General features: G+C 45.4%; 1 protein-coding gene across 1 annotated transcript in view; it reads right to left on the bottom strand.

The window, feature by feature from the left end:
- Ctnnbl1 (catenin beta like 1) overlaps positions 1-17,438 on the bottom strand; it is a 114,744-nt gene extending 97,306 nt beyond the window's left edge. The window contains exons 1-2 of the mRNA XM_031372569.1: positions 17,310-17,438; positions 9,293-9,432 (exon numbers count right to left, since the gene is read on the bottom strand). Coding sequence (XP_031228429.1) covers positions 9,293-9,432; positions 17,310-17,383 — 214 coding nt within the window. The 5' untranslated portion in view covers positions 17,384-17,438. The remainder of the gene's footprint in view (positions 1-9,292; positions 9,433-17,309) is intronic.
- Positions 17,439-19,933: the final 2,495 nt, after the last annotated feature.

Here is a 19,933-nt window from a genome sequence, read left to right as displayed (position 1 = left end):
TTTCTTAAAACAGAAAGAAAACAAAGTGAAGAGGCAAGCCAGGGCTTGTGTGGGCACAACAGCATGCTGTGAGAGCTGGGGTCAGGCTGCACAGGCGGTGGGAAGGTAGGAGCCACACCTGAAGGGGTCAACCCACTCCAAAGCTGTGACACACAGGGAGCATAGAATTAGAGACAAGGTCAAGCCAGAACAGTCTCAAAGCAACAGAAAGAAAAACAGAAAAGGCAGGACACACTGACAAGAATGGCAGAAATGCTGACTGCTAACTGATGGCCTAGGGATTTTATGGACAGCTTTTGCTGGAAGAAAAAAAAAAAAATGGAGGTTTACTGACTAGATGGCCGTCATGAATAAGTAATTACACTTTTTATGTCTCTTTTACTCTTAAAGGTGATATTTACCCAAACCACAAAAGTGCTACAGACAAGATAATGAGCTTAAAGGTCTTTGGACAAAAATCTTTCACATTTTATAAATGAGGTAACCAGAAAGCTATTGACATAAAAGACCATGGGTCATACTTGACATACAGTAAACCCAAATACACAAGTCATTTCAATTAAACTTTTAAAAAGCTAACAAAATAATGCTTGGAAACCCCAGTGCTACCCTGCAAGCAGTTATGTCCTCCATGAAAGCCAAAATAGTCTCCATCATAAAGCCACCATTTTAACACCATCACTGGACCAGGGGCCAGGTATTGAGTTCTTACAACAGCATTGCACAGTAAAGTACAAGCCTCATTTTACAGACCAGAAAGGCAAAGTGCAGAGTGCATATTACACCCACATCACAAGAGCCAAGGGTGCATTCTGGGTCATAAGCCTTGATCCCAGTCATAACACTGTGCTACACCTTTCACACTGATGCATGGTTCAAGCACAGCTAGACTCATGTAAATTCTGGTTTAATGAAGTTACTGTAAATCACAGAAAAAGAAGTCCCAATATTTATTTCTACCATAAATTATTAAAAGTCTTAGGCTAAATAAAGGATAAAATGTTAATAACTCCTCATCTAAGAAACTCCCACATTTAAACTCTCTCAAAAAGTTCTTAGGTGTGATAACCCATCACCATGCTTACTTAATATGCACAGCAACATTCTATCTAACATCTATCTACCCACACACCCATTCGCCCACCCCTCTATCATCCACAACCCATCCTTTTCTCCCTCCCTTCCTCCAATAACCCACCCACCACTTCATCTATCATCTACCCAACCCTCCATCTATCTACTGATCTATCCACCCACCAACCCATCCAACCACCCATCCCTTGATCCATATACCACCCTACTCCTCCCTCCCTCCCTCCCCATCCCCCCCACCTGTCCACTGATCTTTTTATCCACCCACCAAGCCTACATCTGTCCAATGACTGCTCTATCTACCCAACAGACGATCTCTGCATCTACCCCCTTTGACCTCATCATTTATCTACCACCTGTCTATAGGATAAGGGTCTGAATCAGGTACAGTAAGTGGTATCATTCCATCCCTTAAACAGCAACAGGAATGATTACTTATTATGTATAATTATTCATAAAATAGACTCAAGACAAAGTGAATACAGACGGCTACCAACTCATGATGGTTTGTTTGATTTCCAATTTGTTGACTTTACCGAGGTGTGAAAGGATATGTTCAGAGGAAATACATTTAGACTTTGGGATCTGATCTTCTCCACACTATTAATAGGCAGTACAATATTCTGCTTGATGCTTGGCAGAGCCACGAGCTATAACTTCTGGATGGCATCAGATCACGAGAGTGATGCCCATATTCCACCTGTATGCTCTTGCTAGACTACATGTGGTAGCCTAGAAGTACTACACAACATTTTTGTCTTTAAATAGTTCAACTTAGTAATGGGCTTACTGCACCTAACTGGGTGATGGATGAGTCAGCCAAAGTTTGAGGTCATCTTTGCTTTGACGAGGAGAATGGTCTGATAATCAACACCAGACATACAACCTTGCAGAAGCCCCTCTATTTCTTTATGTCTTAGTTTCCTTATCTGTAGAACATGGGTGATCGATCCTCTATGCCCAACTGATGCCCCTGTATGGCTATAGGAAAAAAAAGAGGCAGACCTTCCAAGGTCATATAAGTTAAAACTTAAGTTTTCATATACAAGAACCCAGAGCCATCACTGTGGACGTCATTCTTTTGACAGCCTCTACAATCTAAAACCAGCAAGGTAGGGTCTCCTTTCTGGGTCACACTGGTTTGGAAGACCTAACTGTTGTTGTTTCTAAGATCTTTAGGGCAGATCTTAGTTATCTTTGTTTAGTCTCACACCATGTGCCAATGTATCACATCAGATACAGGATTTAAATTAGAAAATTGATAATGTAGGTAGCTTTATATGGGAACCCAATGACCTTTCTACCAAAAGTTGTTTCATATAATGCTCTAGTAGATTCTTTTCCTGGCTTACTTTCCTGCCTCATTTGAGAATAAGCTATTCACTAGGTCTAACAAACATCTTATCCGAGCCACCACTGATTTTTATAAATTCTCAACTTCCACAAAATAGCATTTCAGAAGCCAATAAAGAGACTATAATTATGATCATCAATTCCTAGGAAAAGTAATATGACCACAAGAAGGAAGGTCATTTGAAGACCAGAAATAGGAACAAGGGCCAGGAATAAAGATGGACAGACAAGGAGCCTCTACCATAGACAGACATTGGGCACAGAGCCCTATCACAGGCAGACACTGGGCCTAGCACTGTACTACAGGCAGACACTGGGCATGGATGCCAGGCTTCTCCACGACAGTTATAATCTCAACTGCACAAGGTAAAAGCTCACACATCTGAGTATAACAGGAAAACAGAGAGCCTGTCTCTCTGAGGATGACTAAAACACAGTTTGGTTTGGTTTAAGAGCCTATTTTGTCATGTTGGGTAAGGGCCACCCCACTTGCTCCCTCCCCCTGTATCTGCCCACTCTCAGGGCAATACGTTTGCATAACAGACCAGCTGGGCATGAACAGCCCCTCACACAGAGGCTTTTGGACAAAAGCGGTTTGCTTCCTTCTGTTGTGTGTTTTGGCTGTAGATATTTGGTTTGGGGCCTGATCCTCCTTAGTATTGGTTCAGAAACTGTTAATCTTATTAATATCCACAGAGATGTGTCCACAAGGAACAAAGTTATTTTAAAAAAAGAGGAGGAAGAAGAATGAGGAGCACTGTACAAGTGGCTTCTTAAGAGTCATCTAAAGAAGACAAACCAGTATAAATTCGAAGGATACACGTGAATTAACGCAGCGAATGTGGCTTTCTTTGACAAAAATGTTTGTTTTCTTTGTGGGTCAGGTAGTGATTAGATATAGCTGAATTAATGCAGATGGATTTCAAAATCCAGACAATATGGTTTTCTCCTTTGAAAACAGCGGTATAGCGTTGCCCGGACAGGATCTGGATTCTTATATTTATATCGACTCTAAATCAAACGATATGGGGAGCACATACTCTGTCAACACTGAGTGCCTACTCATACCCATTGGCACCGAAACACCACAGAGGAAGTGTTCAAGGCAGGCCACACCCACCGTAACCTTTAAAGGCATGGCTTCCTTACAGCTATAAGCAAGATCAAGAGTTACAGTAAGATGGCTCTACTTTGCTAGCCTGTCAATTTAGCTCTTTACTTGTAAGCCTAATCTGAACTTGTTCATTACAGCATATCACCTGACTCTACAAACAAGGGTGGCAGATCAGCAGGCATTATCTAAGAAGTCATGTGATGCGTGAAGAAAAGTAGATAATTCTTTCTGTTGTGATTTTGGGTTCTGGAAATATCAGACTGAGACTAGCTCCTAAAGAGCCAACAGCTCAAGATATGCACGTCTTGTTAGACAGGGCTTGCCGGAGAGCAGCAGAGCGGGAACCGGCTCCCTCCCAGTCCAATTAGAAAGAAGGCCCCTCGACAGCTTAAACCTTCCCGGCCCTGTTCTTGCTCATTAATGCTGGGTCTATAACACAAGGCACCCTAGACTACAGTGCACACCCTCGGGGATAATATGATGTCTCAGTCAGTTGGTTCCACTTTAGCACTCCCAGACCAAACTGCTCAAGTTCAATTGATCCCTGTTGGTCTAAGAAAAACAAGTCTGCTCCTTTCCCAAATTCCCATCGTAATTCTTCATGGAACAGCAAGGACAGCTCCACAAGTGCTGCACCTTGCTAAAGGCTGCGCAAACGCTAGCTGAGAAAACCGTGCTAACCGTCACTCCCTAAAGCTGGTCCACACAAGGAGGAGCTGGCCCACCGCCACCAGGGACGTAAGGACTAACTTCTCCCTTCCTGCACATCCAGTTAAACATCACGATGAGACCGCTCTTTTTCTGCATCACAAGTGCAGGGGAGGAGTCAGAAGGAATACACTCTATGTAGACGGCCTGATCCCTTGTTAAAGGAGAGGGCCCTTCGCTGCAGTGCAGGGGGCATACCTGCCTTTCGTCCTCTTTCTAAAGAAACCTTGCATCCGGTGTCAGGACGCATTGCAATGAGTACCGGCTGGCAGCACAGCTGCCCAGGATTGGAAAGCACTGACACACGGGAACCGCCCTCATTCTCGTCCATCAGAAGCTGCCTATCTCTAACCCCAGTTCCTGACTGGCCCCAAGCCAGGGATGAAGCTCCCCTCCTTAGAGCTCCAAGGGCATCTCCTGAGCGTATGGCTACAAGAGTGCCTCCCAACATGCACCAGGCAGTAATCTGGGTGCTTTGTTCTTAGCCACTAGGGCTGTCTCTTGCTTCCTACTAGTGTACAACATGCTTAGCTTATAACAGAAGAACCTGAGAGGAGTCAAACCTACCAAAAAGACTTCAGCAAGGTCGCCCTGACTGGACACTCACTCAAGAACATGGCGGATAGCACAGTAACAGGATGCTTACAGTCTTGGTGCCATGAGGACTGTTTTAGAAGCCTGTCACATGGGCTGGAGAGATGGCTCAGCGGGTAAGAGCACTGACTGCTCTTCCAAAGGTCCTGAGTTCTGATACCAGCAACCACATGGTGGCTCACAACCACCCGTAATGAGATCTGACGCCCTCTTCTGGTGCCTCTGAAGGTGAGCTGAGGGGAGCGAGCAGAGGTCCTAAAAAAGTCAACTCCCAACAACCAGATGAAGGCTCACAACTATCTATACAACTATACTGTGTACTCATATACATAAATAAATAAATCTTTAAAAAAAAAAAAAAAAAGAAGTCTGTCACAGACTAGACTACCAGCTACCATCCGTGGTGATTTCACTACTTTATTCTCTCCTTGAGGTATGCCTCTTCATTTCTTCAGATAAATTAAAAAAAAAAAAACCACCGGACCAGAACCAAAATGTTGGCTAGTAATATCCAAGAAAACTATTTTTCACATCTTTGCTTTTACTTTTTTAATTTATTTACTTTATATCCCAACTGCAGCATCTCCCTGTCCCTCCCCCTCACATAACCTCCCTGCCATCTTTTCTCTTCAGAAAAGGCTCAGAAAAAGAGAGGCGTCCCATGGCTATGAGCCCGCCTTGGCAGGTCAAGTTGCAGTAGGACGAAGGGCATCATCTCTCTCCTCCTGTGGCGGGGCATGGCAAAGGGAAAGCGATCCAAAGCACGCGACAGAGTCGGATACAGCGCCTGCTCTGTGCCAAGCACGCGACAGAGTCAGATAGAGCGCCTGCTCTGTCCCAAGCATGCTCACCTGCCCTGTCCCAAGCATGCTCACCTGCCCTGTCCCAAGCGTGTTCGCCTGCTCTGTCCCAAGCATGCTTGCCTGCTCTGTGCCATGTGTGCTCTCTGGTTGGTGGTTCAGTCTCTGTGAGCCACTATGGGCCCAGGTTAGTTGACTCTCTCTGTTTTCTTGTGGGCTTCTATTTTCCTATAGCAACGCTCCAAACAGTTCACATCCAAAAAAAAGGAGGACTGGGGGTGTTGCTGGCACTCTAAAAATGCTCAAATCATTTATGTTATAGGATATTATTTAAGAATGTGATAGGGCAGCAGCTGTTTGGTTCCACCTCATGCTTCCTCTAAACACATTTAATGCAATGTAAGGTGGGTCCCCTCCCCCTCTCCTCACAGACCAGAGTTCTACTCTGCATCCAGCCCATAACCCAGCCTCTAGGGGACAGTGAGACAGCTGATGAGCCCTCAGCAGAAGCAGTGGTGCGGAGAGCCAGGATCAACTGTTCAGCGGCTTCTCACGGTTGAAAGGACTGAAGGACGAGGCACAAGCTGCTGCCTCCCATCCGCTGCCTCTTAAGGTTACAACAAACCGGACTCAGATCCAATTAAAATCCCCATCATTTATGTTTCCTCAAAGAAGGAGAAAGCAGAGATGGCCTGTGCTTAGCGGGAACACACCAAAAAACCTGCGTGATAAATGAAGAGTTAAAAAAAGATTAAAAATTGAAGTCATGACAGCCATGAAATTGTTTATTCATGGTAAGGTGTTGCGGGCAGTTACAGCTGTACAACAGTAAATCATTAACAACCGTTTCCTGAAGAATTTCCATTATAGATCACAGATAAGGTGGTGCGTTGTCGGGGGAGATCACCATGGCAGAAACAGTATGTTAGCTGCAAGTCCGGAGGACCTCCCCTTTCCCGAAACCACGTTCAAGAAAACTCGTACTTTGAAGAGGATGACATTTACCCTAATTGCTGCATCTAATTAAAATTAAGGTAATTAAAAATATTTCAAATGCACTTTAAATGTGATGCAGGACATAATTAAAAATCAGATTTTAAAAAATATCATTAGGGCAGTTGGATGAGGGCTGGCAGAAAGGAGGGAAGAACAGCCTGGCCCTGGGAAAACAGGAGGAAAATGGCAATCTGTCAGGGACACTACACGGAGATACGGTTTTTCCCTTTTACAGACCAGGACACACCAACTTGAACATCTGTGCCCTTGCCTCTCCCAAGAACACGGATGTTGAGCAGCGCAGCCCGTGTCAGCCCTTTCCCCAGCGGCGTAGCCCATGTCAGCCCTTCCCCAGCAGCGCAGCCCATGTCAGCCCTTCCCCAGCAGAGATGGCCAATGAATCAGAATGTCAGCAGCCTGCCGAACTACGGCTCATGTTGCTTTGAATTAGCAGGAAAGGATAAATGAGATTGAGTTTCCAGAAACGAAAGAGGTCATTTCTGTCTTAATATGCAGAGTGACAGGTGACTAAGCAACTCTGTCAAGGGCATGACTCCAGGTATGCTTCAGGAAATGCAGGGACGAGGGACATGATGTGCCAGCCTTGACCGCCAGTTAGCCATGGGGTGCACCTGAGAGAGCCAGATCCCTACAAATTTGCAGGCCACCTATAGCCTGGCCTATGTGGTGAAGTTCCAGGCCAGTAAGATAGCCTCTCAAACTGAAAGTGGAAGGGGCCTGACAACTACACCAGAGGTTGTCTTCTGATCTCCACACATGCACTGTGTCCTGTCACTGTACCTGCATTTGCACACGGGTTCGCACTCACACACACACACACACACACACACACACACACTTGAACGCACAAATAAATACAGTAGCAAATGACAGATGAATCAACAAGGTGTAGGCTAAGCCTGGTGGGACTTGGAAACCTACTATTCAATATGTCAACCAGAACTAGAATGCCCCATCACTGAATCTGCCCTTGAGTAGGCCAATCTTGTATAAGGTACCTGTAACAGACAGAACAAATGTTTATATACCCACCCCCAATTCCTATGTTGAAACTTAATTTCCAGAGTGATAATACTTGGAGGCAGGGACTTTGAGAAGAGGCCAGAGGCCTCACAGGTAAAATCAATGTCCTTATAAAGAAACTTGGCAAGCTCCTCACCCTCTCACCATGAAAGGACACAGGAAAATAATAATAATAATAATAATAATAAGAAGAAGAAGAAGAAGAAGAAGAAGAAGAAGAAGAAGAAGCTACCTGGAACCAGAAACCCAGATTACCAGATACCAGAATTGCCAGCCTTACTGGACTGTCTAACACCAGAACTACAAGAAACAATTCTCTTAGTCATTTATGAGCCACTTGTCCATGGTTCTTTGTAATAGCAGCCCTAGTGGCCTAAGACAATAGCCAGCATGCTTATGGGTTAATGCTGTCTGAGCACCTGAACAGTGGATGCTGCTGAGGCCCAACACTAAGCTCTCATTTAATAGCACTCAGTCATGTCTATAAATGACCATGTGGGACAGCTGGCTTGGAAACCAGGTGACCCAGAACCCCACCACAAACCCTGTCCACCTGGGAATGGGCTGAGCGGTTCTTAACAATAACAGTACACGAAGCATCAGAAATGTCTTAAGATTGCCCTTTAAGAAGCCACATTAAAATTATTCACTGATTTATTTCTGTGAGAATTATCAGTCAGGAAATAGCCTAGTCAGTTATGCGCTCAGGAGAGAGATTACCAGAAAGATGAAACTAACAAAGAGGAGCAGATTTCCTGTGACTAGCACTCAAGCAGACCCACAACATTTATCTCTTACCTTTGAAAATCTGGATTCAAACAAGTAGACTCTGTTTAATGAACATAACCCCATGCACAACACATGGAACACATACATTGCAGACCACACACTCATCAGCAGAGACAAAGTATGAAACAGTTTTAGAAGTCATGACACAGATTTTGTTACATGGAACATTAGTAAGTACATGCCAGGAGCTAATGTCTCTGATTTCTTCAATAACACTAAGGGACAAGGTTTTTAACTCTAGCTTTGTAGGTGAAAATACCAAATTTTACTGAAAACGAGGCTAGGAACCAAGCCCACCTTGTCTGTTTAGGTCTAAAGCTCATTCATCAAGTAGGAAATAGCCAGTCTTCTTTTAAGGAACTTGAACATAGTAATGGACAAAACAGACATGCTTCCCCATCCTCTGGACATCCCGACAAGCACTCTGCCATGGTTCACTGCCTCCTGCAGCCTCAATCCACAGAGCCATCTGTTAGCAGAATGATGTCTCCATCAACACATTCAAGTCTGTCTGCTCGTACCTCAATAAGGAGCCTCCAAATCCTGATCTGGAAAATTGCTGTTGGAAATGAGGGGTGTGTTCTAGCACTGACAGACAGGGACAGTTAAGGATCTACTCAAGGCATGTTCATAGATAAGGCTCAGGTTTTCATGAGTAAAGAGCAGTGTGCATTTCAGGAAGGAAGAGCAAGAATAGCAAGAGAACCACAGCCGTGACAGCAGCCATCAGCGGAGACAGGCAGGCCGAGAGAGAAAACCGCTCTCCCGTAGCAGCCTTCCACCGCACAGATCTCAAGGATATCTGTGTTATCGTGTCCCAGCAGGCCGAGAAGTGACTGCACAGCACTCAGCTCCACGAGAAGGTGGTACAGGTCAGGCATGGTGGCCACCACGTGCATCTCCTGAATGATGTCATTGAGGTCCAGCTCGGATTCCATGAACCTAGAAGGAGAGAACAGGGCAGGGTAGTCTTGGCATGTGAGGCAAACAGCAACACAACCCAGGCTGACACAATCTGTCAACATGTCGACAGCAGACCAACCAAGAAGTACACTCATCCAGACATCATACTGCCACACGGTTTCCTTGGGAAATCGATTTCCTCATTACAAAAATCAATCTTGGATTCAGATCTCATTACAGGGTCCCCTTACTCCTACAGCCACAGCTGCCTTCTAAGGCCCTCCAAACATTCTGCAGCAATAAATGTTCTACCCTCCAGTCCTATGGATTAACTACCATTACCCCTTGGGGTGCCATTTACTCTGGGGCTCTGGACTGGCTATGGCCTAATCCAAAGAGGGTTTCTCTTATTCCCCTTTAGATCAAGAACCCCTTTCTCCTCCTCAGCCGGCCAAAGGAGAACAAGACTCGGCAGCCTCCCAACAGCAACCCTCTCCCTTCACACACGCTCTGGTGCGATAAGAGCAGGTCTCAGGTCAGGCTGATCTAGACTGACATTCTGTAATCATTGGTCCTGTCACTCACTTGTCTACCCTGAACCTCCCCACAAACCTGTCTAGACAGGGAACAGGACTGCTTTGCCTTCCTGCCCTCTGCAGTGCCTGATGAACAAGACAAAAGTGCTTGTCCCCAGAAGCAAATGAGCTATTGCAAGTACAGCCGCTGAGCAATGCCAGACCCAGAGTGACTGAGAGGACACGGTGGCCACACACACAGGCTCCAGAGCCCAACAGCCTGGGCTTGAACCTGGCGCAGTTACTTTCTTGACATGTCTATGTCTCAGTTTCTTCATCTGTAAGTGGGACAATAATTGCACCTATCCCACAGGGTGCTGTTAGATTAGAGTCAAAACACACAGGACTTAGAACAGAGTCAGACTCCTAGCAAGGAGGAAGAGCCTGCACTCAGTGCCTCTGTGCTGGGCCCCTCCTGTTACTGTGTCTGTTCTCTCTTCTGGACTGTAAGCTCTGGGCCCACAGGCGCTGGGCTTTGTCTCCTATGCACACATGCCTATCTTATTAAGTGGAGGCCTCAAAAGAGGAACATAAACAGGGCCCACAGAAGTCCCAAGCATTCTCCATGCTCCAGATGCTAAAGGGCAGGCAGGCAGACACTGGGATCCAGAAGAGGAAACCCATCAAGACAGGATTTTGTTAGAACATCCTTAGTTAATATCCTTTGTCATTGTTTTTCCTGTCATTATTGTTAAGCACTTACAAATATATTTTATAATTATAAAATATTACTTATCTCAGAAAACTGGAGAAAGAAAGGCAAGCCATTTAAAAGAATACAGAGGTCATCCATAATCCTCTGAACTGGAAATGACCACTGATGATATTCCAGCGTGGTCGGCCATTTTTCTCAATTCTTAGCCTTTCACCCACAAAGCAAATCTGTGGTCTGTGCTCAATTTTACTGTGCTGTTAATGGCTAAACATTCTTTTGCAATAGTAAGAGCCAGTTCCTGACAAACTGTTGTTGGATGGCCATTTTCCTTCTCCAGAGCAGCCCCTCACTGATAGCACCAGTCTCCCCTGATGCTCAGCCTGGCCCTGGCTTCCAAATCCTTTTCCAGACAATGCTCCAAGCCGGGACTGCCAATCAATCACAGAGTGCGTGAGAGACTGTTTATCTGAAATTCCCGTTGTAAATCATCAATTTTAAACAGCTGCATGGTATACTCGGCTCGTGTTGGTGGACGGTAATTTATTTAAAGAGTCCCCCTTTCTCAGACAGTTTCCACTCCCCCATAACAAATGGCACATAGCTGTGCATTCACAATCACTGGGTACGGTAAATGCAGAGGAAGGAATAAACTGTCGGAAGGCAACAACGGTGTTTGATGTTTCCTCTTCCCCTCTCCTCAAGCAGTGACAGCTAGTCAAAACTGCCTCCAGTTCAAGACAGCAAAAAAGCTCAAAATTTCTGCATTTCTGATTTAAAAAAAAAAAAGGTTAACTGTTTTTTGTTTACTATTTCCAATTATCCTTTCCTCATTTTTAAACCAGGGTTTGGCCTTATTTCCTGATTTATAAAATGCTTTCTATACTAAGGAAATTAATCTGTCATGCTGCAAAAAAGAAAAAATAGAAAAAAGAAAAAGAAAGAAAGGGGAAAAAAACAAGGGGAAAAAACCAAAGGGAAATTATCTCAATTTATATGCTATGCTTTTTTGGATATATCTGTATTTATTTTCTATTTGTTGACATAAAAGCTTTCATAAACCCAGGCAGTTGCACCTTTCGTTGTTTTTAGCAACTCTACAATTTGAAGACCACTTTGGCTACAGAGTGAGTTCAAGCCACCTCAACCTTACCTCAAGGCCTTGTTTAAAAAAACAAAACAAAAAAACAAAAAAACAAAACAAACAAACAAACAAAAACAGCTGGAGCATAAGCCAGTAGTGGACAACAAGCCTACTAGGTGCAGTGTCCTAGTTCCCATCCTTACTCCCACTAAATATACAAACCAACAAGCAGGCAGAATAGATGCCACAGCCCAGACAGCAGTAGTAACAGACTGTTTCTCAGTCCAACTTTGTAATTCACTGAAATATGTGATATTAGCCCTAGATCTTTTAAGATTTAGAACGTCAAAGCATTATTCAAACAAAACAAACTAGCAGAGAAGCAAACTATAAATAGCACACCATGGAAGTCCTACTAGCAGAGGTGCTAGGTGGGTAATGAGACAGAGTGAGAAATGTTTGCACTCAGGAGACACTGGCCTGGGAGTGGTCATAAGCAGTGTTCCAACTTGCATTCACCAAGCCTATGCAGGTACCGGTCACTGGCCTAGGTACAGAGAATGTACCAGACAAAAAGATCAGCCCAGAGTCTCTGAGCTCCCCCTACCATGAATGCAAAGCCATCCACGACACACTACTAAGTGTAAGGACGCCCAGTGCTGCCCAAGAGGCAGTGTGGTCAAAGACAGAACATTAACTACTTATCTCTAAATCTTGATTTCCTTATCTTCCTGGTTGAAGGATGGTGAGGATTTAAAGAAAGAATACATATAAAGTGCCTAATTACAACAGTGTTGGCACACAGCAGCTGCCTTGAGTCTGTTATATCCTCGAAAAGGCGATTCTCTTCTGTTGCTGCTGACCACATACAGCCTGCTCACTTAAAGCACACACTACTGTTTGCAGAAGGCTGTCTTCAGGGAGCTAGCACAGCTTCAGCAACACATGACTCACAGCCAGGGCAAAGGTCAGGTGAGAGGCGATGGGAAAGCAATAGAGCAACATATTAAAACAGTAACCAGGCAGAGATGGGGTCATGGACTCCATCTGACAGGACAGAAAATGTTCTCTGGTGTGTCCATGCTCATTTGCTTCAGACAAGCAGGATGTTCTCCCTCAACCCTGAGAATGGATATTAACAAATGACCTCAGTGTTCAAAAACACAGAACTAGAAAACATGACAAGTCTGAGATGTGATCACACTAGCAGCCACACTGCACAGGGACCGACACAATACTTCCACCCAATTAAAACAGCTAGCTGCTCTCATGGTGTGGTCTCTTGATGTGGCCCAGGCAGCAAGAGATCCCTAGGGAAGGAGGAAACTGAGAAATCAAAGACTTTATAATTCTAGGTACTATTGGTCCTTTTTACACTGCTTTTACCAGAGTACACACCATGGAGTTTTTTCAAGGTCTACACAACAAGTATCCATTGTCTCACAAGTGTGTGTGTATCACACTCGAGCATGTGAGTGTGGGTGATGTCTATGGCATATGCAAGTATGTGTGCTACTGTGCACACCTGCATGCATATACAGAGGCCAGGGGAAGATCTCAGGTGTCCTGATCTGTCGCTCTCCAGGTAACTCCCTGATGAACTCACAAAGCATGGAGCTAGGCTGGTGACCTCAACCCCCATGATCCTCCCGTATCCACCTCCCAAAGTGCCAGTTCTACAGACACATGTGCAGGCCTTTCCCAGGGATGTTAAGAATCTGAGCTCAGGTCTTCATGCTTATGCAGCAAGTACTCCTACCCAGTGAGCCATCTCCCCAACTCTTAGACCACTACCTTGATGGCTAGAAGAATATGCGCTTGCACGCTCTTGTGTTTGCTACAGTTTTCTGAGAAAAACACTTTAGGGTACTCTCATTTGAGTGCAAAGGGGCCATGAGAGCAGAAACAGTTGTGGATCACCACACTAAACGGCTGCATCCCTGAGAAAAGGAGGAGAAGAGCTAAGGACTTACTCCAGAGGCCTCAGGCTCAGTGTAGGGTTAGGGAGAGTGGAGGCACCCAGTGGAGGCTGCAGGTGGAGGGCTGCCGGCTAAATCTGAACTGCAGCCAAACGAAGAACAGCATTTGGGCGGATGCGATCAAAATGACACTCATATGCAGGAAAATAAATTGGAACATTTCTGATCTCAACTGCAAAGCCTCATTCAAATATGCGGGAGCAATCTTCAACTTAATTGCCCCTCGCTGATGTGGAGAATTATGGAAGACGTTGTGCCAGCAGAACTCAAGGTTAAAGCGCACGGGACAGTTCCCTAACTGCTTTGTGACACAACAAAAAAAGTTCTTTATGTGTAATTTCAATTTTTATATGTTCGAGTTTTAAACTAAAATAGCACGTAAACTTTTTTCTCAATGGAAAACACTTTTTAAAGAACATAAGCCTCTTTCTGAAAAGCAGCTTATCAACCAGAGACAGTGGTACCTAAGGAGAGGATGGCAGCGGCTGCTGTGACCTCACGGCTCTCAACTGCAGGGTGATGGACGGTGATGCTGCCATTCCAGGCTGGATTCGGATCTCACACTTTCAGTGTTACCAAGACACAGCAAGGTTTCTTCCTGGGGGTTCTCGGCTTCCACACCAGGGGGATAGAATAAAGATGGCAAAGATTGCACAGCTCTTGTGTTTGCTGAGCATCTGCAGCCTGGTGGGCATGACACCTATGCCGCAGGAACTAACAAGGCACAATCTATCCCAATAGCAAGAGCTCAGCACAGAGAAACAAGAAACAAACAGCGAGGGTGTTAAAGTGTGGCCATGAGAACAGCGTAGGTGAGAACGTGGAAATACACACGGCTGTGGTGAGAATGAATGGACAGAGCGGGGAGCCTGGAGCAGCTGCAGAGATTACACCTGCATGCTCTCAGTCTACACAGTCAGGGTTAGGTATCTGTCCTACAGGACGACCCACACACACAGGACTACCCACACACAGAGGACTACCCACACACAGAGGACTACCCACACACAGAGGACTACCCACACACAGAGGACTACCCACACACAGAGGACTACCCACACACAGAGGACTACCCACACACAGAGGACTACCCACACACAGAGGACTACCCACACACAGAGGACTACCCACACACAGAGGACTACCCACACACAGGACTACCCACACACAGAGGACTACCCACACACAGAGGTCTACCCACACACAGAGGTCTACCCACACACAGAGGACTACCCACACAGAGGACTACCCACACACAGAGGACTACCCACACACAGAGGCATATACACAAGGAGGTCTACCCACACACAGAGGCATATACACAAGGAGGTCTACCCACACACAGAGGCATATACACAAGGAGGTCTACCCAGCACTGCTTATAAAAACCAACATTTAAATTAATCTAAACTGCTAGAGAACACTGTCTGCTCTTCTAGAGGACCAAGGTTCAATTCCCAGCACCATGTGGTGGCTCACAAACATCTGTAATACCAGTCTCAGGGGATCCAACACCCTCTTCTGACCTCAATGGGTACCAGGCACATATGTGATACACAGATATTTATCCAGGCAAAACACTCATATACATGAAATAAAATAAAATTTAAAAAATTGTAAAATAACCTAAAGGCCATCAATACAAAAATAACTAAATAGATTATGGAATTTCCTAACCATAAAATACTATGCACCAGCCAAAAACAAAAGATAGAGAGACAGGCACTAACAGGAAAACATTTTCTGTTTTATAAACCCAAATTTGTGCAGGCTAAATCTTTGTATAGTATAAAAGAGGTTATAGAAAACGGGTTAAAGGAATCATCACAGAATTGGTCACAAGGTCAGCTGTAGGTACTGGGGTTGTAGCAGGATCAATACAGTGAAGAAGCTTCCTTTCCATACTCTACTTAATGTACTCAAACTACTTTTTTTCCCCCCCAGAGCTGAGGACCGAACCCAGGGCCTGAGCTAAATCCCCAACCCCTCAAACTACTTTTTACAATAACATCAGTCTGTGTGGTATAATTAAATACACACATACACACGCACACAGTGTGAACTTTTTCTGTATGGTAGAGGTCAGCACAACACTAGAGACAATGCAGGTGTTAGGAAGCTGGGCTGTGATCTAGCTGCTGTCACAGTGGGCTGGGCACAGAGGGCTGAGTGTTCCCTGACACTCTCCATCTGCAGAAACGGAGACCTGAGTCACACTGTCTCCCAGGCTTGTTGTCAACACTCTCTGCCCTTCAGCATCCCGAACTTTGTGTTTTCTCTCTACCTCCCCCATTCTCATCTTCTTGCGCTGTGTGTGCATGTGTGTGAGTGCATGCATGCATACGTGTGTGTGTGTGTGTGTGTGTGTGTGTGTGTGTGTGTGTGTGTGTGTGTGAGAGAGAGAGAGTCTGTGTGCAGAGATCAACACAACCTCAAGTGCTGTCTTCACCCTCTCTCTACCTTGTGTGAGATGGTCTTTTCTCTGCTGTACACATCAGGATACCTGGCCCAGGAGCTTCAAGGGATTCTCTCGTTTCTGCCTCCCCAGGGTCTGGGAGTTCCCAAAAGTGCCCACACTTCACCCTCTGAGCCATCAACCCAGCTTTTCACTGTGTGCCAGCTACACGCCGACCATGAGGCCCAACCGAAACCTCCCTTGTGAGGTCCTCAACAAAGCATTTGCTCGTCTCTATACTCCCACAGCACTCTACTCATATCCCTATCTGTGTATTTCCTTCCACCTCACATTAACAGTCAGTCTCCCTAGTAACCTACAAACTTGAGTGCAAAGATCCAACCATCCAACTCTTAATTGCCTCAGGGCTTTGGGCCTATTAAAATTCATTAAACCATTTATCTGGGAAGGGAGACAGGCAGGGAAGAAAACATAGATTTAGAACTCTAAAATCTATACAAATCTTTAATCCTTTTTAATTGGGATTCAAGATTGAAAGATCCCATATCCCACACTATGGCACCTCACAGTAAAACACGTATCAGGAGCATCTATCTACCGGGTGCAGGTGTGGGGATGCAAGCTAGCCATTGTTCTCACTTAACTTTCCCAACAACCCTGTAGCCTTACACAGAAGAGACAACCACGGCTGAGAAAGATGTGATCATTTAAGATCACACAGTGGTCCCACGCACATCTGTCTGACCCCTAAATTGGGTCATTTTCTCTGCAATAAAGCTTCCACCTGGCAGCCATGGGTGGTATCAGGGGCATTTATAGAATGAGGTAGGAAAGAGTTAAAGTGGGGCCTGCTCACAAGGCTGACCCAGAGCTGGCAGCCAGGAGCTGGCTTCTGAGTACACACCAGTGCATCTACTGCTGGAGACCAGTGCTGTCTGCTCTCTCCCAGTGGAGGGAAGCAGGAAGCCTGGACACAGACTTCACTAGACCCTGCAGACATGCACTTTTCCTAGCCAGTGTGTCTCTGTGGATTCCTACCATAATAAAGCATAACCCTCAAAGTCCTGCGTGTCCTTCCAGTGGCATCCCAAACATGTGGGCAACACTGGGATGCCTGACCAAGTCACCGAAAGCCAACAAGTCAAACAACAAATCCAACAGTTAGAACACAGGCCGCCAAGGAGGAGAGGGGCAGCAAAAGGAGCCTTACTTCTCCGGATTGTCTGGAAACTTGATCCGCAGCTCCTGGTTTTTGTATGAGCGCTTTTCAAACGTGAGGATCATCTTCTTCACTGAGCTTTCATCCAGTGGCTCCTCCTAGAGCAAGGAGAACAGTTTCAGCGCGCTGATCTCACATTCATGGTCGCTCTCACCATGGCTCTTTGTTCACCCACTCTGCCACAGACCTCCGTGGGTTGAACACGCAGCATACACTTTTCCTCCCCAACTAGAATGACAGTGCGGAACATGGTCCTGGGTGTCCCATCTAATGCCCTGCCTCCACCCCAGCAAGCTCCGTCTCAGCCAGCAAAGGTTTCTCGGCACACTGTGGATACAGTAAGCAAGGGTGCTGCGTCCTGAGGCGGTGCTTATTATCTCTTCCTTCTCCTTTGACACAGGGGTAAGAAAGAGTCAGAAACCAACAAGAATCTGCACTGGGGCCCCTAGTCTTGTCCTCACGCCAGAGGTCACAAACCAGTGTGCAGGCTGAAACTGCTCTACCATCTGTTGCCACACAGCCCAGAAGTGACAAATGGCAGTTGGGGAGCTACACACACTGCTTCACATTTTCACGTGGTTCTGTGCCTGGTTCTCATGAACTACTGAGAGAAATGAGACAAATACTTTGAAATGCTAGTGCAGCATCAAGGATTAGTTCATCTTGAGCCAGATGTGGTACTAAGGCATGAAGATCATGAGTTTGAGGGTAGCTTGGCTACATGGATGCAGTATGACAAGGAAGAAAGGGAGGAAAGAAATAAGAAAGGAAGAGAGGGAGGGAGGGAGGGAGGGGAGGGAGAGAAGAAGGGAGAAGGGAGGGAGGGAAGGTAGGTAGACAGGCTGGTTAATAGTTGGAGATGATATCATATCCTATAATCTCAAAACTCAGGTAAAGGCAGTGGTATTACCACAAGTCTGAGGCCAGTCTGCTCTGCACAGTAAATTCAGTAAAGCCAGCCATAGCTACCTAGGGAGACCTTGTCTCAAAATAAATGAATAAATATTAAATATAAAAACTAAAGCATTGCCTGGTGGTGGTGGTGCATACTTTTAATCTCAGCACTCCGGAGGCAGAGGCAGGAGGATTTCTGTAAGCTCAAGGCCAGCCAGGTCTACAGAGTGAGTTCCAGGACAGAGAGGGCTATATGGAGGAACCCTGTCCCAGGGGGTAAAAAAGAAGGCATTTTTGGTAACCTTGCTCAGAGAAAGCATTAGAAAACTAACACTACAAAACAGAGTCGTCTTACTTCATACACTTAGAGATACCTAGAGAAGTAGTTGAATTGAATATTACACATCGAAGGGCTGAAGAAAAGGGCTCAGAGGTTAAGAGTTCCTGTTCCTCACAGATCCTGAGTTCCCAAAACCCACAGCAGTGGCTCAAAACCACCTGTAATTTTAGCTTTGGGACATCTGATACCCTCTACTGGCCTCCACCAACACCTGCACCTACCCCCCCCTCCTCTCTCTCTCACACACACACACACACACACACTCTCTCTCTCTCTCTCACACACACACACTCTCTCTCTCACACACACACATACACTCTCACTCTCTCTCTCTCACACACATACACACACACACACACAGAGGCATGCACATAAATAAAAATTAATCCTTTTTAACTTTGAAATAACCTATACAGAGATTTCTGAAATGCTGTATCCTTAGTTCACTTCCAGTTTAAAGTCACGTGCAGCAATGCACCCTGCCTCTCTACCACTTTCCCAATTCCTAGCTCCTCCACTGTGAAGTAATGGTCATAACTCACACCTAAAAGCAATAAAGAAACTGCTTTTAGCAGGACTTGAAATAGATCCTTTTGAAAAGCACTGAATCATCCTATAATTCTGTAAGGACTCAGAAATGCTAGCTATTATTTTATTATGAATCTCAATGTTCTTCCTATATTGGGTTTTAAGTGGGGGAAGCCTATTCATTCATTTTGAACATGATCCATTTCTTACATTCTAGCGACTCCAAGATCTGGAAGCACTCTTGCCGGGCTCTCATTCCTCCCTAATTCTACAGGTTAACAGGCTTTCCCCAACACAGTGAAAGCCAGAGTCAGTGTCTGCCTTGGTTGGGACTCAGAGCCTAGATTCCCTCCATACTAACCACAGAACAACAAAACTTAACTAATAAACTTAAAACCTTAGCAAGTCTAGCTCAAGCCTCCTCATTAAACTTCCTAAATGCATGCACTTAGCATCCCAAATCCGTCACACGACCTACAAAAGAAAAGTCTGGAAGGACCTGGCCCCCACCAACTGCTTCAACTTCAACAGACAATTAGCTGGAGAGATGGCCGGGCAGTTAAGCTCACTGGCTCCTATTCCAGAGGGGCCATGTTTGATTGCCAGCTTCCACATAACAGCTCACAACTGTCTGCAACTTCTGTTCCAGAGATCCAATGCTCTTTTCTGGCCTCTGAGAGCACCATACATGTACCTGTACTATAGGCAAAACACCTGCACAAATAAAATAACAAAAAGTTTAAAACTGAAAAAACAACAAAACAAAACAAAACCCAGGGCTGGCTTGACTCCCTGCAGATCCCCACGCAGCCTCTGTCACTGCTGATTCTTTAGGACCTGACTCTCAGCAGAT

This window comes from Mastomys coucha, unplaced genomic scaffold, assembly GCF_008632895.1.
Source record: "Mastomys coucha isolate ucsf_1 unplaced genomic scaffold, UCSF_Mcou_1 pScaffold15, whole genome shotgun sequence".
Classification (NCBI taxonomy): Eukaryota; Metazoa; Chordata; class Mammalia; order Rodentia; family Muridae; genus Mastomys; species Mastomys coucha.
This window is presented reverse-complemented; position numbering and strand designations above follow the sequence as displayed.